Here is an 18,182-nt window from a genome sequence, read left to right on the forward strand (position 1 = left end):
AACGTCATTGTTGTTGTCTTTAAAAATGTAATGAGTACATCCGTGTATATAATGCCCTAACATTCCAAACAGTTCCAACGAACTGCTATCCTAGTTCCCAGGCAATTTCCATAGAGTCCCACCAGAGTTACAGCAGGAATCTGAAGGGTTGGAGAATGATCCATGCTTCAGTGGCAGTCTTTGTTCACGGAGTGAATACAGGGGGTCAGAGGCTGAACTCAGAGTCAAGTCGCGCAACTGGGTTGTGGCCGTCTGGTTCAGGCGATAGCCTGGGAGGGGATTTATATACGTCCCTCATTGTGAGCAACTAACTCTAACCTGGCTCTGAGTATTACTACTGATAACAATTGTACATTGAGACTTTAAAGGGAGATGGCCACACGAACACAGTTGTTCCTCGACAGCAGGGTAGGGTTAGCATCTATTTGGTGGGAACAGGAAATTAGATAGAAACATAGAAACTAGAAGCAGGAGTAGAGCATTCAGCCCTTTGAACCTGCTCCGCCTTTCATCTTGAACATGGCTGATCAAATTCAATCCTCCCTCCCATATCCCTTTATCCCCAAGAGCTAAATCTAATTTCTTCTTGAAATCAATCTTTTTGGCCTCAACTACTTTCTGTGGCAGTGAATTCCACACATTCACCACCCTCTGGTTGAAGAAATTTCTCCTCACCTCAGTTCTAAAAGGTTTACCCCTTATCCTCAAACTATGACCCCTAGTTCTGGACTCCCCCACCATCGGGAACATTCTTTCTGAATCTACCCTGTCTAACCCTGTTTTATAAGTTTCTATGAGATCCCCTCTCACTCTTCTAAATTTAAGTGAATTTAATCCTAACCAACTTAGTCTTTCCTCATATGACAGACCTGCCATACCAGGAATCAACCTGGTAAACCTTCGCTGCGCTCCCTCTATTGCAAGGACATCCTTCCTCAGATAAGGACACCAAAACCGCACACAATACTCCAGCTGTGGCCTCACCAATGCCCTATACAATTGCAGCAAAATATCCCTATCCCTAAACTCAATGCGGTGTATTAATGTCATACTGTGCTCCCTCTGACATTCTTTTCCAATCATTTTAACGGGCACATCAATGGTTGACTGCCAAGGCTCTGGTGAGTAAAGATACAGGGATTATCAGTGACGGGCTGCGAGTCTCCAGTTCTGCTGTTGTGAATAGAGATTTGGCTCAGCGCCAAATTCTCCATTCCTGTTGGAAGTAGTGGCGACACTGGGGAATTCCTGCCAGGTTATCACTCTCAGAGCCACTGCGGTCTGCATTGGGATCACTTTAATTTTACATTGCACATTTCATTCAAATAATATTTTGGACTACTGTTTGAATAATTTGAAACATGATTGATGTGTGGTGAGTGCGGCGTGGCCTGGGAGGATTAAGTGACTTTGAACCTACTGTTCCCAAAGCTCTCCCTGATTGTGGGGGGCAGGGGTTCCTGATTACAGGTCTGGTTCTTTTGTAGACTCACTGGTAGAGACTGATCGCTGTGATTAGTCAACAACTCAATTTTATTATGCTGCCTGACCCATGAGGAGTTCCGGTGTTTTCTGTTTTAATTTTTAAGAAACGCTGACAGGATCCCTTACAGCTCAAGCTTTAATAAAAGCAAATTACTGCGAATGTTGGAATCTGAAAAAACAGAAAATGCTGGAAAGTCCCAGGAGATCCGACAGCATCCATGAAGAATAGAGCTAACGTTGAGTCTGGATGACTTGAGTGGGCGGCATGGTGGCACAATGGTTAGCACTGCTTCCTCACAGCACCAGGGTTCCAGGTTTGATTCCAGCCTTGGATGACTGTCCATGTAGAGTTTGCACATTCTCCCCGTGTCTGCATGGGTTTCCTCCGGATGCTCCGGTTTTCTCCCAGTCTGAAAGATGTGCTGATTAGGTGAATTGGCCGTACTAGATTGCCCCCGAGTGTCCAAAGATGTGTAGGTTAGGGAAATTAATGGGGTAAATGTTTGGGGTTACAAGAATAGGGCCTGGATAAGATGCTCTGTTGGAGAGTCGGTGCAGACTCAATGGGCCGAATGGCCTCCTTCTACACTGGAGGGATTCTATGATTCTCCCAGCATCTACCCTGTCCAGCCCCCTCAGAAACTTATATCTTTCAATAAGATGGTGCAGCACAGTGGTTAGCACTGCTGCCTCACAGTTCAGGGACCCGCGTTTAATTCCCGGCTTGGGTCACTGTCTATGCGGAGTCTGCACAGTAAGGAGTCTAACAACACCAGGTTAAAGTCCAACAGGTTTATTTAGTAGCAAATTGACTGGTGTTGTTAGACTCCTTACTGTGTTTACCCCAGTCCAACGCCGTCATCTCCACATTATGCAGAGTCAGCGCATTCTCCCCATGTCTGCGTGGGTTTCCTCCGGGTGCTCCGGTTTCCTCCCACAGTATGAAAGATGTGCGGGTTAGGTGGATTGTCCATGCTAAATTGCCCCTTAGTGTCAGGGGGACTAGCTAGGGTAAATGCATGGAGTTATGGGGATAGAGTCTGGGTGGGCTTGTGGTCGGTGCTGACTCGATGGGCCGAATGGCCTCCCTCTGCACAGTAGGGATTCTAAGATAATGTCACACACAGTCCAAAGAGGTGCGGGTTAGGTTGATTGGCTATGCTAAAAATTGCCTCTTAGTGTCCTGAGATGTGTAGGTCAGAGGGATTAGCGGGTAAATATGTAGGGATATGGGGGTAGGGCCTGGGTGGGATTGTGGTCGGTGCAGACTCGATGGGCCGAATGGCCTCTTTCTGTGCTGTGGGGTTTCTATGATGATTCACACCTGCAGCAATAAGTTTTTTTAAAATCCTAGTAATACCATTTGATTTCTTTCTGTGATAAAACACCTGTTTTTTTTTGGTTGGATTTAAACATTCACCGATCCCAAGATTCCCAATGATTTCCCAAGCTCCAGATCCCGGGATCCAGTCCTGGCTTTGACTCCAGCTCCGAGCCGCCGGCCAATCAGAGGGCGGTTTGCTGTTGCCCCGGGCGATGGGCGGCTGCTGGCGCCGGGCCGCGGCTCCGCTCCCGGGTTTCAGCTTCTTTCTCCCTCCGCCGTTGCGGGGAGAGGGGGAGCGGGGGCGGCGGGCGAGGCGGTGAAGGAGACAGAGACCGCGGGGTGGTGGCGGCGGCGGCGGCGGCCGATGCGGTAGCGCGGGGACCGCGGCTTCGGGAATGTTCCGGAATGTTCTGTCGGCCGGCTTCCTGATCCGGGTCTCTCACTCGGCGCTGACGTGGGCGGTGACGTTGGTTCTCTTCCTGTTTGAAACGGGTGAGGTCATGTTTGGACTGAACCACTTTTCCAGGGTGGGGGGGGAGGCAGGACAGAGACACAGAATGGGGATCATCATCGCACCGCCAGAGTCGGGGAACATCATTAGTGAGAAATATAATATTTATACAATTATTAGCACACAAATTACCGTAATTGGTCTTTCTAGGGGCAATTCTATTTTTCTGTTGAGTTACGTTCTTCCCTTTGATAAAATGGTAGATCCTGTGAAGTAACTTGGATTTTTTTCACAGACATTACAGAAACCTGAAATCAAACAAGGGGAATTTCACAGTAACTTCATTGCAGTGTTAATGTGAGCCTTACTTGTGACACTAATAAATAAACTTTAAACAATGAAGTTACTGTGGAAATCCCCCGGCGCCTGTTCGGGTTCCACTGTGGGAGAATTTAGCACGGCCAATGCACCCTAAGAAGTCTCACAACACCAGGTTAAAGTCTCAACAGGTTTATTTGGGAGCAAAAGCCACTAGCTTTCGGAGCGCTGCCCCTTCATCAGGTGACTTACCTGACGAAGGAGCAGCGCTCCGAAAGCTAGTGGCTTTTGCTACCAAATAAACCTGTTGGGACTTTAACCTGGTGTTGTGAGACTTCTTACTGTGCTTACCCCAGTCCAACGGCAGCATCTCCACATCATGACAATACACCCTAACCAGCACATCTTTCGGACTGTAGGAGGAAACCGGAGCACCCGGAGGAAACCCATGCAGACACGGGGAGAACGTGCAGACTCTGCACAGACAGTGACCCAAGCCGGGAATCGAACCCCCAGTCCCTGGCGCTGTGAGGCAGCAGTGCTAATTACTGTGCCGCCGTGCCACCCCACTCCATTTCTCTCTCCAAAGATGCTCCTTTCCTACGCCAATTGGAAAGCACAAAGACTCATTAACCCGTTGGGTGTTACTTACCAGTCGGCCAAAAAGCTTTTCTATTTCCCATGTTAACATTTTTATGCAAAGAGAAATGTTCAAAGAAAATGACAAAAAAAACAATTGTTTTTAATGTCCCTATGACTTTGCTCACCACAGAACCCTGGAGACCAACCTTCAATTCGTGGCCAATTGGCAACACTAGCTGCTATATCAATGCAAGTTGTTGTAGAAACAGGAAATGCTAGAAAGATGAATGAAAGGTCATTGACGTGGGATTAGGTGCTTCTCGGTGCTGACTCAATGGGCCTGTTCTGCACTGTATGATTCTATGACGTGAACCGTGAACTTTTGTTTTTCTCTTCACAGATGAAGCATGTCCTAAATATTTCCAGCAGTTTCTGTTTTTAATCATAAAATCCCTACGGTGCAGAAGGAGGCCATTCGGCCCATCAAGTCTGCACCGACCACAATCCCACCCAGGCCCTATCCCCATGTATTTACCCTAGCTAGTCCCCCTGACACTAAGGGGCAATTTAGCAATCCACCTAACTCGCACATCTTTGAACTTGGGGAGGAAACCCACGCAGACATGGGGAGAATGTGCAGACTCTGCACAAACAGTGACCCAAGCTGGGAATTGAACCTAGGTCCCTGGGGTCGTGAGGCAGCAGTGCTAACCACTATGCCACCCACATAACCACTTCATAGTAATCATTTACGTAGCATGTTTAACATAGGGATTTACATTGAGTCTAGAAGCGGGGGTGGCACGATGGCTGAATGGCCTCCTTCTGCACTGTAGGAATTCTATGAAGCACAGCGAGAGGCCATTCAGCTCAGCTGGACCATGCTTGTGTTTATGCTGCACACTATCCTCCTCCCATTCTTACAGTCCCACTTCATCTCACCTTGTCCTTTCCCCCACATCCAGCTTCCCCTTAGATCTTAACCTTTCCATGTCGTCGTGGGTTTCAAATCCTGATCACTCTCGGGGTTAAAGAATTTTCACCTGAATTCCTTATGGGATTTAATAGTCTCCATCTTAGATTTATTGTCCCTATATTTGGCCTCCCTCATAAGTGGATATATTTTCCATTAGCCAAAAGTATTTTCCCTCACTTGACAGAGAAGGATGCGGAACAGTTGCAGCAGTAAAATTCTGAACATTTATAAAGCACAGGATTTAAAGCAACATGGCACAATTTTCTAACGTAAAAAAGTTAATTTATATAGTGCCTTTCATTATCTCAATTGGAGGTAAAAGATCTCATGGCAAAACTTTGAAGAATCGCTGGGGTGTTCTGGACAGGACTTACCTCTTCAACCCATGTCGCTAAACCAGCTGAACTGATCATTATCACTGCTGCTGTTTGTGGCTGTTTGGCTGCTGTGTTTCCTACAAAACAACGGTGACTACCTTAAGAGTACTTCAGTTGTTGTAAAACACTTGATCTCCTGTATTGGTTGCAAGGTGCAGTGTAAGTGCATCTCTTTGTTTGATTTGATTTATTATTGTCACATATATTAGTATATCGTGAAAAGTATTGTTTCTTGCGCGCCATATAGACAAAACATACCGTTCATAGAGAAGGAAAGGAGAGAGTGCAGAATGTAGTGTTACAGTCATAGCTAGGGTGTAGAGAAAGATCAACTCAATGCGAGGTAAGTCCATTCAAAAGTCTGACAGCAGCAGGGAAGAAGCTGTTCTTGAGTCGGCCGGTACATGACTTCAGACATATGTATCTTTTTCCCGACGGAAGAAGGTGGAAGAGAGAATGTCCGGTGTGCGTGGGGTCCTTAATTACGCTGGCTTCTTTTCCGAGGCAGCGGGAAGTGTAGACAGAGTCAATGGATGGGAGGCTGGTTTGAGTGATGACTGTTATTGTTACTGTTGGTTGCAGATTTGAGGCAGGGTGTGAAGCATGGTGAATTCCTCCAGCCAGTCATCTTTGTGCTGCTGGTTTTCGGTTCGATGCTGCTGTACTTCGTCACCTCCCTCATGGACCCAGGATATGTCACATTTGACGATGAACTAAAGGTAAAACAACCTCTGTCCGACATCAATTGTCAGTGATAGGCAAGGCTGCATTATTCCCCAGAGAAAAACTGGTACAGATTAGTAGAAATTGCAGCACAGAAACAGGCTGTACAACCCAACTGGTCCACGCGGGCATTCTCCCACCCTACTTCAACTCATCCGATCAGCATATGCTTCTATTCATTTCTCTTTTTTTTCATGGGTGGCACAGTGGTTAGCACTGCTGCCTCACAGCGCCAGGGACCCGGATTCAATTCTGGCTTGGGACACTGTCTGTACAGAGTCAGCGCATTCTCCCAATGCCTGCGTGGGTTTCCTCCGGCTGCTCTTTTAAAATTTTGACTAAACTTTAAACTTCACGTACTGAACAAGTTTTCCTTTAACTACATGAGGCTATTCGCCTCAACCAGCCCCTGAGGCAGAGAATTCAGTGACGCTTGTTTGAGGTGAAAATATGTTTTTAAAAAAAAGTAAAATGCTCAGAATGTTATTTTGACTTTTCCATTTCATGTTCTTTTTGCTGGTTGTTCCCAGGGCCGGGGCGCTCGGTCGAATTGGAATGTCGGGGACGAGAAAGAGCAGATGCTGCCCGCGGTGAAGAAAGCACACAGACTGAGGCGCTGTGGATACTGCATGGTCCAGGTGGGACCCCTTTCCTAAGGAGCACTTTTATTTCCAGAAAGGAAAGATGTGCATTTCTATAGCCTTGGTCATCTGGACTCGAAACGTCAGCTCTTTTCTCTCCTCACAGGTGCTGCCGGACCTGCAGAGATTTTCCAGCACTTTCTCTCTTGGTTTCAGGGAACCAGATGTGTTTTTCTGACAATCGGCAATGTTGTACTGTGTTTAGTATGGATAGATAGGTACAGGTATAATATGGTCCTAATTTAACACTGATGAATCATTAATTTGTATCTTCCTACCAGGCACTGAATAACCAGCTGAGAACCTCCAGCAATTCCTGTTTACATTTCAAATTTACAGTGTTCCCCATTTTGTGGGGATTAATTTCTAGTTGCCAACATGAGATTTGACCTTGCGACCTCAGGTTTACCAGAACCAGACAGAAACATTTGAATAACGGAAACACTACATTGGAGGCCGATTGTTGCAGAGCAGTTGATTGGAGCAGCATTGCATTTATATAGCGCCTTTAATGTAGCGAAACATCCCGAGGTGCTTCCCAGGATTGCAAAGCTGTTTAAAAAAACAGAGTTAACAAAGTGAATGTTTGGGGAATTGCACAGTAAGTAGTCTCACAACACCAGGTTAAAGTCCAACAGGTTCATTTGGTAGCACGAGCTTTCGGAGCGCCGCTCCTTCATCAGGCCACTCACCTGTTGAAGGAGCAGCGCTCCGAAAGCTCGTGCTACCAAATAAACCTGTTGGACTTTAACCTGGTGTTGTGAGACTTCTCACTGTGCCCACCTCGGTCCAACACCGGCAACTCCACATGTGGGGAATTGATAGTGGAAAATAAGGAGATGGCAGATGAATTGAACAGGCATTTTGCATCGATCTTCGATATAGGGGATACAAGTAACATCCCAGAAATAGCTGTAAAATCAGAAAATGCAAGGGAGGGAGAAACTCAGGAAAATTACAGTCACCAGAGAAGCAAATTGTTGGAGCCACAGGCTGACAAGTCCACAGGTCCTAATGGATTTCATCCTGGGGTCTTAAAGGAAGGGGCTAGTGAGATTGTTGATGCAGTGGTTTTCATTTTCCAAAATTGTCCTGGATTTGGGGAAGATCCCATTCGATTGTGAAATAACGAATGTAACTCCTTTACTCAAAAAGGAGAGACAGAAAGCAGGGAACTACAGGCCAATTAGCTTAACATCTGTCATAGGGAACATCTTAGAAGCTATTGTTAAACATGTTGTTATCACAGCGCAAAATGTCACCAGTTTCTTTTGTTCCAGCAGCAGCCCATGCGTTCCAAGCACTGCCAATCCTGTCAGCACTGCGTACGTCGATATGACCACCATTGTCCATGGATTGAGAACTGCGTGGGTGAGAGGAACCATCGGTTCTTTGTGCTCTACCTGACAATGCAGCTCGCTGTCCTGCTGTGGGCCTTCCACATTGCATGGTAAGAGCCTTTATGAGCTTGTTCCATGTGGTTCTGCTAAAGTGGGTGGGTTTAGTTGCATGAGAGAGAGGGGCAGCCCCAGACATCACTTACAATTCTTTCCTTTGGTTAAGGACGCGGCAGGTAATAAACGGCAAGTTATTCCAAATCCCAGAAAGGAAAATGACTTCAACTGTATTTTCAGTAATTGGGTGAAATGTGAGGAAAGGTTTGAAATCCAGAGAATGGTGTCCCAGATGTTTTGTGATGATTTTGAAGAAAATGTTTCCAAACAATAAAATAAACAACAAGAAAGTAAATTTGAACAACACTTAACTAAGACAATGGCTGTACACACACACATCACTAGAAATCATAGAATCATAGAAACCCTACAGTGCAGAAGGAGGCCATTCGGCCCATCGAGGCTGCACCGACCACAATCCCACCCAGGCCCTACCCCCACATATTTACCCGCTAATCTCTCTAACCTACGCATCTCAGGACTCTAAGGGGCAATTTTTAACCTGGCCAATCAACCTAACCCGCACATCTTTGGACTGTGGGAGGAAACCGGAGCACCCGGAGGAAACCCACGCAAACACGAGGAGAATGTGCAAACTCCACACAGACAGTGACCCGAGCCGGGAATCGAACCCGGGACCCTGGAGCTGTGAAGCAGCAGTGCTAACCACTGCTACCGTGCCGCACTAATTTGACATAGTTCCAAACAATCTTTACTTCTCTTCCTTCAGAGCTAATTCTCCCAGAATGTTCCACAACACCTTAGTTTAAAGTTTATTTATGAGTCACAAGTAGGCTTACCATCAACACTGCAATGAAGTTACTGTGAAAATCCCCTAGTCACCACACTCCGCTGCCTGTTCGGGTACACTAAGGCCAATGCACCTAATCAACACATCTTTCAGACTGTGGGAGGAAACCGGAGCACCCGGAGGAAACCCACACAGACACGGGGAGAATGTGCAGACTCTGCACAGACAGTGACCCAAGCCAGGAATCGAACCCAGGTCCCTGGCGCTGAGAGGCAGCGGTGCTAACCACTGTGCCACCGTGCTGTTTTTAAAAACTATAAAAATCCAGTAATAGTTATCACCCCAGACAGTTATTTCTCTTTGGGATTGCTTCAGAGATAGACCAAACAATTTGCTTTTCAAGACAGACAGGCTTTGTTCAGAGACACTGCTGACTGGGAGTTAAACCGCAAGTCCAGCAGTGGGCTGAGTATAATACAGTAAGAAGTCTCACAACACCAGGTTAAAGCCACTAGCTTTCGGGGCGCTGCTCCTTTGTCAGGTAAGTGGGAGTTCTGTTCACAAACAGGGCATATAAAGACACAAACTCAATTTACAAAATAATGGTTGGAATGCGAGTCTTTACAGGTAATCAAGTCTTAAAGGTACAGACAATGTGAGTGGAGAGAGGGTTAAACACAGGTTAAAGAGATGTGTATTGTCTCCAGCCAGGACAGTTAGATTTTGCAAGCCCAGGCAAGTCGTGGGGGCTACAGATAGTGTGACATGAACCCAAGATCCTGGTTGAGGCCGTCCTCATGTGTGCGGAACTTGGCTATCAGTTTCTGCTCAGCGATTCTGCGCTGTCGTGTGTTGTGAAGGCCGCCTTGAAGAACGCTTACCCGAAGATCAGAGGCCGAATGCCCGTGACCTCTGAAGTGTTCCCCAACAGGAAGGGAACGCTCTTGCCTGGTGATTGTCGAACAGTGTTCATTCATCCGTTGTCATAGCGTCTGCATGGTCTCCCCAATGTACCATGCCTCGGGACATCCTTTCCTGCAGCGTATCAGGTAGACGACGTTGGCCGAGTTGCAAGAGTAGGTACCGTGTACCTGGTGGATGGTGTTCTCACGTGAGATGGTGGATCCGTGTTGATGATCCGGTTAGTCTTGCAGAGGTTGCTGTGGCAGGGTTGTGTGGTGTCGTGGTCACTGTTCTGAAGGCTGGGTAGTTTGCTGCGGACAATGGTCTGTTTGAGGTTGTGCGGTTGTTCGAAGGCAAGAAGTGGGGGTGTGGGGATGGCCTTGGCGAGATATTAGTCTTCATCAATGACATGTTGAAGGCTCCGGAGAAGATGTCGTAGCTTCTCCGCTCCGGGGAAGTACTGGACGACGAAGGGTACTCTGTCCACCGTGTCCCGTGTTTGTCTTCTGAGGAGGTCGGTGCGGTTTTTCGCTGTGGCACGTCGGAACTGTCGATCGATGAGTCGAGCGCCATATCCTGTTCTTATGAGGGCATCTTTCAGCGTCTGGAGGTGTCTGTTGCGATCCTCCTCTTCTGAGCACATCCTGTGTATACGGAGGGCTTGTCCGTAGGGGATGGCTTCTTTAACGTGTTTAGGGTGGAAGCTGGAGAAGTGGAGCATCGTGAGGTTATCCCTGGGCTTGTGGTACAGTGAAGTGCTGAGGTGACCGTCCTTGATGGAGTTGCGTGTGTCCAAGAATGCAACCGATTCCAGAGAGTAGTCCATGGCGAGTCTGATGGTGGGATGGAACTTGTTGATTTCATCATATAGTTGTTTCAGTGATTGTTCACCATGAATCCAAAGGAAGAAAATGTCATTGATGTATCTAGTGTATAGCATCGGTTGAAGGTCCTGTGCGGTGAAGAGGTCTTGTTCGAACCTGTGCGTGAAGATGTTGGCATATTGAGGTGCGAATTTGGCCCCCATGGCTGTTCCGTGTGTCTGCATGAAGAACTGGTTGTTGAAGGTGAAGACATTGTGGTCCAGGATGAAGCGGATGAGTTGTAAAATTGCATCTGGAGATTGGCAGTTGTCGGCGTTGAGTACTGAGGCAGTTGCAGCAATGCCATCATCGTGGGGGATGCTGGTGTAGAGTGCCAAGACATCCATTTTAGTCTAATCCCACCCAGCTACCCACTCCCCTTCATACACCTTTTTTCACAGAACTAATTCCTCATTAAAATAAGTTATGCACTCTGTTTCAATAACAGTTTGTGTCAGAAAATTTCAAAAACATTCTACCATGTTTTGAATAACCTTCCCTTTAATTTGTTTGAAATGTAAATGTGTTCTCTCCTTACAATCCCACTGACCAATGGAAACACAACCAACACTTAATCAGAGCCCACAATGATCTTCAAGGTCTTGTCTTACACAGCATCTTAACCTTCTCTGCCAGAGTGGGAGGGCAACTATCCCTAAGTGTCTGTTCATAAGCTCTCAACCCCGAAACCACCCAGCGACTTTCCCATTGCTTTTTCACTTTTCCTGTAAAGGGAACCCAAAACTATGTACAATTGTCCAAGGAATAACCTAACAAAGTCTTGCACAGTTCAATGTTACCCTCCTTGCTTTTGTATTCTACACCTCTAGAAAATGTTTGCCTTTGTTTTCAGTCTTATTGGTTCACTTATAGGTTTACCAATGTCCTTTAGGGAAGGAAATCTGCAATGTGACTCCAGATCCACAGCAATGGGATCTGTACATTCTCCCCATGTCTGCGTGGGTTTCCTCCGGGTGCTCTGGTTTCCTCCCACTGACCAAAGATGTGTGGGTTAGATGCATTGACTATGCTAAGTTGCCCCTTAGTGTCAGGGGGATTAGCTAGGGTCAATGCATGGGTTATAGGGATAGGGCCTGGGTGAGATTGTGGTCAGTGCAGACTCAATGGGCCAAATGGCCTCCTCCTGCGCTGTAGGATTCTGTGATTTTATGACTCTTAACTGCCCTCTGAAATGGTCGAACAAACCACTCTGTTCAAGGGGAATTAGGGATGGGCAATCAATACTGGTCTTGTCAGTGATGCCCATATCCCATGAGAGAACGGCACAGTGGTTAGCACTGCTGCCTCACAGCGCCAGGGACCTGGGTTCAATTCCGGCCTCGGGTCACTGTGCAGAGTTTGCACATTCTCTCTGTGTCTGTGTGGGTTTCCTTCGGGTGCACCTGTTTCCTCCCACAGTCCAAAGATGTGTGGGTTAGGTTGATTGGCTATGCTAAATTGACCCTAGTATCAGGTGGATTAGCAGGGTAAATATGTGGGGAATAGGGCCTGGGTGGGATTGTGGTCAGTGCAGACTTGATGGGACAAATGGCTCTTTCTGCACTGTAGGGATTCTATGATTCTGATTCTATTCTATGAGGATAAGAAATATTTGGATGTGTAAAAAGGCAGCATTACTGAGTCACTATTATAACTTTGCTCCAAATAAAAATGAAGGCTGCAATTTGTACAGAATCATTACTGACAATCAAAAAGATTTTTCAGCTGTTGTGGAGGAATCCAAAACTAGAGGCCTCCGATACAAGATAGTCACTAATAAATCTAATAGGGAACCACTGAACCATGGCTTACAGCTGTATTAATCTTCAATGTTATTGTTGTTACTCTCAGGTCAGGGTTCCGTACTGAGGCAGCGTGGAAAGACTGGCTCCGTGTTAACACATTCCTGCTGATGGCGTTTATAATCATCATCATTTTCACTGTGGTGGTGATGCTGCTGCTTGTGTCACACTTGTACCTGGTGTCCAACAACACCACGACGTGGGAGTTCATGTCCCGCCATCGGATCTCTTACCTGAAACACTGCGGCTCGGAAGAGAACCCGTTCGACCAGGGCATCCTTGGGAATCTGTGGACATTTTTTTGTGTGTGCAAGTTAGTGGCATGGGAAAGGATTTATTTTCGAGATGAGGATGAGCTGGTTTAGTGAGTGGCACGTTTGTAACACAGCAACTCTACTCTGCAGTTCCCATCTCGTTTCTCTGCCTCACCGGGACTGGATTATTTATCAAGGGTGATATCATAACATCCACATTTTCTCAACGATTCGAAAATGCCAGGCTCAGAGGCAGTGGAAGATGGTTCCTTTCTCGAGGACTGAGGGGGTGGGTGATTGTCTATATGGTTATGAAGCATATCCAGTTAGATGTCCCACAGAATAAAGAGGGGGATTATAGATAATCCCTCTCTGCTCTCCTCTTTTGAATCCGAGTTCTGTGAGACCAACTTCTTTCCTAAGGGCAGCAGGTGGGGAGCACAAAAATCAAATGAAAAAAAATTACCCAGGATCACTGATTTCCAAATTGAGTAAATGCAAAGTAGGAGGGGGGAGTGAGAAAGAGCAGGGAAAAAGTGATCAAGGAATTCTGACCCTGGGTTATGGAAGAAAGCATCGTTATGAAATCATCCTTTGTTAATGCTGTCAGACTCTTCAAAGATTAAATATGCACTGATTGCTTATTTATCTAACAAAGTGCACTTTTAATGCAGTAGTTTTCATACTTAAATAAAAATGAGTAACTTTCTAGATGTTCTGAAACACAAGTCAGCTAACGAACTATTTTGCTGTCTTTTTGATGCATTGAATCATGTTATCCCATTGTGGGAACACTTTTGTGGACAGCTTAACATTTTAAAAATAACAGCAACCACCAATGAAACCTACTGTCCATGTCTTAAAGTTTATATATTTTTACCCAAATGTACCAAAATCTATCAGACCATTGGCAAATTTATATGCTATGTTCATTTGCAATATTTAGAAATTGTGATATTTGAAATGGTGTGGAAGTCAGAAATTTTGGGTCTTATATCAGCTATGGTTCAGAGGGGAGCGTGGGCTTCTCTGAAGGATGCTATTCAGCCCATCATATCTTTACTAGCTCTTTTGAAAAGGGTTATCTAATTAGTGCCGACAAAATTTTTCCTTTTTGGGCATATATCCACGTCATTACTACTGAATCTGTTTGCTCCACCCTTTCAGGCAGTGGACTTCAGATTATCATAACTCTCAGCATTAAAAAATTCTAATCTTACCTTTTTTGTCAATTACCTTAAATTGGTGTTCTAGGTTACTGACTTCTGAAAACTCTTCCAAATGTGCATTTCTGTGAAGACCCTTTACTATTTAAAAGTGCTGTAGAAATGCAGGTTGTTGTTGTAGCATATAGAATACCACAGATCTTTTTGCAATGTACTAACTTTGCCTTTCAGAAGTGGATTTGTTCCTGTTAGTCATCCACTCCTCTAATTTTAAGAAGCATTGCACTCTTCCCTCAATCTTCTGTGCAAGTAAATGAGTTCACATAGTTGAGAAAGTCTGCATTGAAATCCAGACTAGTGCATTAGGGTCCATCTTTTTTAGCGCAGACTTGTAAGATCAGAGAAAATTGGTTAGCGCACTTTGCCCAGGAATGAGAAATTGGCATGGCACCAGCAAATGTTTCTCTTTACCTTGGCCATCCCTCAGTTTTAATCCTATGAATTAATTCGCTTTTGGCATGTTGTAATCAAGCCTGAACACATCCAGTAGGAAATTGGCAAAGTGTGATTATGTGCCTCAAAATGTGTCCCTACACACATCTGACTCAAAATAACAGCGAGACCTTTGCATCAGCGATAAGCATGGTGAAAAATCAGGACCACATTGTTCATAGTGATTTCAAACACTAGGGTGATAGTCACTACTGTTCCACAAACAGCTGGGTTTAAATATTATTTGAGTCTTGTATTTAAATGACAGTGATTCACAAACTAGCAGATTTCCTTTGCCATCATGCACAAGATAGTCTGGGGTACAGTTCTAGGAGGCTGATATTTAATTGGGACAAGTTCTACTGTACTAGTACCTGATGCCACTAGGTGGCACCATCACCCAGCTCATTGCTTAAACTTGTCAAATTTAAAGATAAAACAGGAAGAAGGGGTGACTATAGGGAATGTAAATTACATCATTGCTGATAATGCAGCAGTACACAGGTATTTTTTCATGAATGATACTTCAAGACTTAAGTATGATTTTAAAACCTTCTTGAATAGGTTGATTGAATTCTTATTCAAATATTGGACTTATATTTTTGGACTGGAATCTTGACTGTAACTTTGCGTGATCCCAAATTATGTTCTGGGAAAATATTGATTAAAAAATTAAAATCTTCACTGCAGTTTGTTTTAAAAAGTCACTTGCTTTTTATATACTCTATTCACAAATACAACATCTTGTGGTGAGTAACTAGCAAAGTTCACATGGTTCGAACATTAGATTTGTGTAGGAGTCTAGATAATGTCTGCAAGCGATAGCATGTGGACAGAAGAGGAAAAAGCTAAGGATGGACCATTGGGATGCATTGAAAAAGCATACATGAGAAGCCATTGGCAGCACTCTTGGCTGTGATTCAGGCACAAATGGAACTAGGGGTGTGCAATGTTCCAGGTGAACTGTGGAGGAGAGATAAGAATGTAGAGGCCAGTGGTGTCAAAGCTGATATGTCAAGGAAGAGGCCACAGTGTAAACATTATGCTTCACATCTTGATTATCCTTCCTGCTACTGGCAGTTGGTAGTAGCTATCAGTAGGTCTATAAAATAGAGCTGGAGTGTGGCCTATTGAGATTATTTCAGTTGAAGACAGAAAAGTTTAAACTATACAAGAGTATGAAGAAATGAGATGTTGGGTGGTTCTTTTCCCAGAAGCAGTGAGCCTCAATCATGTTCCTGGCTAACATGGTTGGTGTTAACTATCTGCCTTCAAGATGGCACTGGACTGGTTCTCGAATGGTATAGAAATCACATCAAAATTATTTTTATAACTAACACCTGGTCTGGTTTCAATTACTTGAGGGGGTCAAAAGAAATATTTTCCAGAGTAATTTTTCTTCTTATCACCCTTGACTTTTCTGTGAAGAACCAATGTAGCTACAGGCAATTGCTATTTGCAAGTCTATGGATTAAATGTAACTCAGAATGCCTGGTTAATTCTCTTTAATTTTACTGTAGTGAATCTAACAGAAAATACAAGTCATAAATTACAATATAAACAATGCTGTGCTTTTAACATGAACCAAGTTCCTGACAATCTCCTTAGTATTTTTCTAATAAAATTAATCTTTAATATATATTTATATAAAGTACATTGTTCAAACAAATAGCTAGATATTTTCCTTCATAATAAAGCGATTCTGGTTTTCAGAATGACATGTTCTTAAATTCTTGGGCAGAGTCAAGTAGTTCCACTCTTACACCATCCCTTGGACTGCATGTCACCTGTGGCTAGGTGAGTCTAACTGCCTGTTCCCAAGCCTTTGGCAATGGGAGTGTTTAACAGCAGCCCAAAGTGAATGGGATCCAGTTTTTTTTGCTTCCCCAGAAAGTACTGAGCCTTCCACTTGCAGGTGATCAAGATCAGAAAACATTAATATGGGGGAAGCTTGAGATCATATCCTTCATTGTCACACCTTCATCTTGTCATTTAATATCAGTGCTTCTAGCCTTTCTCTGTCAACTTTTTAAATGCATTTATGAACTAAATAAAAGCAAGATGACAAAGATAAGTGCAATAAGTTTAAAAAGGACTTGTAACCCCCACAAATCTGAGATACATGAACACATTCAGCAGGAATTAGGATTGGTGTTTGAAAGTTGAATGGATGCAATTCCTGGAATTAATAGTGCTGCTGTGGAGATGGGCCAGGCAAATTCCACACAGGTGGAATACAAAAGGAAAAAGGTTAAAGCAAGCCACATGCACACACTGAATTGTCCTTACAGCATCCACAGAAATCTGGGTGCAACTCCCTAACCGGTCTTCTCCACTCAGGAAGATGACATGCAAAAAAGACAAAACAAAACAAAATTGTCATCCCAAAGCAAGTTAAAAGGCTACTGAATATATCCAGAGTGAAAACAATAAAAAAAAGGCAGAATATACTTTGCTGGTGGGGATGGAATTAACTATTTAACTTCCAATTGGACAAAACAGTGAATTTTCTAATTGACCATGTGAAATTTTACTGTGGTAATAAAATGATCAGTCTGTCCCAATTCACATCCAAATTTGCTTGCAATCAATCCTCACAGCATGGCACTGTACATGGAGGGGAGAAAATTGATGGGCCAGTCTCGCTCCAAAGGATAATTATCTCCTACATCCCTAATTGCAGAATAGCGATGCTGGCAGCTTTAGGAAGTGAACGGTTGGATGAGATAGTGGGGGGTGTGTGTGGATGGGTGAGTGGGGGGAGGGTATTACCATAATCACTTTCCAAACAAAGATAAAAACTGTGGAAAAGTGCTCAAAGGAGAAACTTCCCACTCACAATGGGAATTCCTGTACAGCAGGAGGCCAGTGATGGATTTGCTTTTTCAAACACCAACAACAGTGTACATCTGAATAAAAAAACTCTGACCAGCAACTCCGGTCTTGAATTTAACATTATGATTTAGTTCCTTCATCCCAATACAAGTGCACTTGTTGCCACGGGAGCTCACCTTCTTAATGCTATAGTGTATAGTTCATTACCAAACTGATGACTAATTGCATCAATTCTCTGTAATGATTAAGGTTTACACATTGATTCTAGAAAAGGAATTAAAACACATTCACAGAATGAAACTCAGGGGTCTAGTGTCCTGGTCACCTTGGAAATTAAACATCAACATTCAAGTTACCATGGGAGTGAGCAGCAAATGTTCCAAACATTGCAGCCAAAAGTGCTTCAATTTGCCCTCTAACAGCATTTGGCATTCCCACAAGTTGTGACATGACACCATATTCGAGCCCAAATGTCAGTCACCTTGTTAAAGATCAGCCACATAGTCAAATCCTTCAAACATTGCTTGTTCCTGTGCAGTTAGTGGCCGGAAGTCACAAAATGGTGAAAGGATTGGTCTCTGGGATGTGAACTCTTCATCAAAGTTCTGGACATCAGATGGGCTGTTTAATTTTGGGACAAGTGGTGGTTTTACTCTTCGAGCTAACAGGGCTTCCCAGTCCACTTCCTGTGAAATAAAGTTACAGATCAGGATATCTAGGTGCAAGGTGAAAATATTTAAATATAAAATGAAAACTACACAAATTGCACTCAGTGTGCACCAAGG

At 44.4% G+C, this 18,182-nt stretch overlaps 2 protein-coding genes across 2 annotated transcripts in view; one reads left to right on the forward strand and one right to left on the reverse strand.

Annotated features, from left to right (window-relative positions):
- The first annotated feature begins 1,523 nt into the window (after positions 1-1,523).
- Positions 1,524-15,246, forward strand: LOC144502365 (palmitoyltransferase ZDHHC12-B-like). Its single transcript, XM_078226207.1, has 5 exons — positions 1,524-3,301; positions 6,096-6,232; positions 6,767-6,874; positions 8,161-8,327; positions 12,700-15,246. The coding sequence occupies exons 1-5, from the start codon at positions 3,205-3,207 to the stop codon at positions 13,013-13,015; spliced, it is 825 nt and encodes a 274-aa protein (XP_078082333.1). The 5' UTR covers positions 1,524-3,204; the 3' UTR covers positions 13,016-15,246.
- Positions 15,247-17,299: 2,053 nt separating this feature from the next.
- Positions 17,300-18,182, reverse strand: part of pkn3 (protein kinase N3) — a 54,696-nt gene continuing 53,813 nt past the window's right edge. Inside the window, exon 22 of the mRNA XM_078227572.1 lies at positions 17,300-18,083. Coding sequence (XP_078083698.1) covers positions 17,883-18,083 — 201 coding nt within the window. The 3' untranslated portion in view covers positions 17,300-17,882. The remainder of the gene's footprint in view (positions 18,084-18,182) is intronic.

Source organism: Mustelus asterias, chromosome 13 (genome assembly GCF_964213995.1).
Source record: "Mustelus asterias chromosome 13, sMusAst1.hap1.1, whole genome shotgun sequence".
Lineage (NCBI taxonomy): Eukaryota > Metazoa > Chordata > Chondrichthyes > Carcharhiniformes > Triakidae > Mustelus > Mustelus asterias.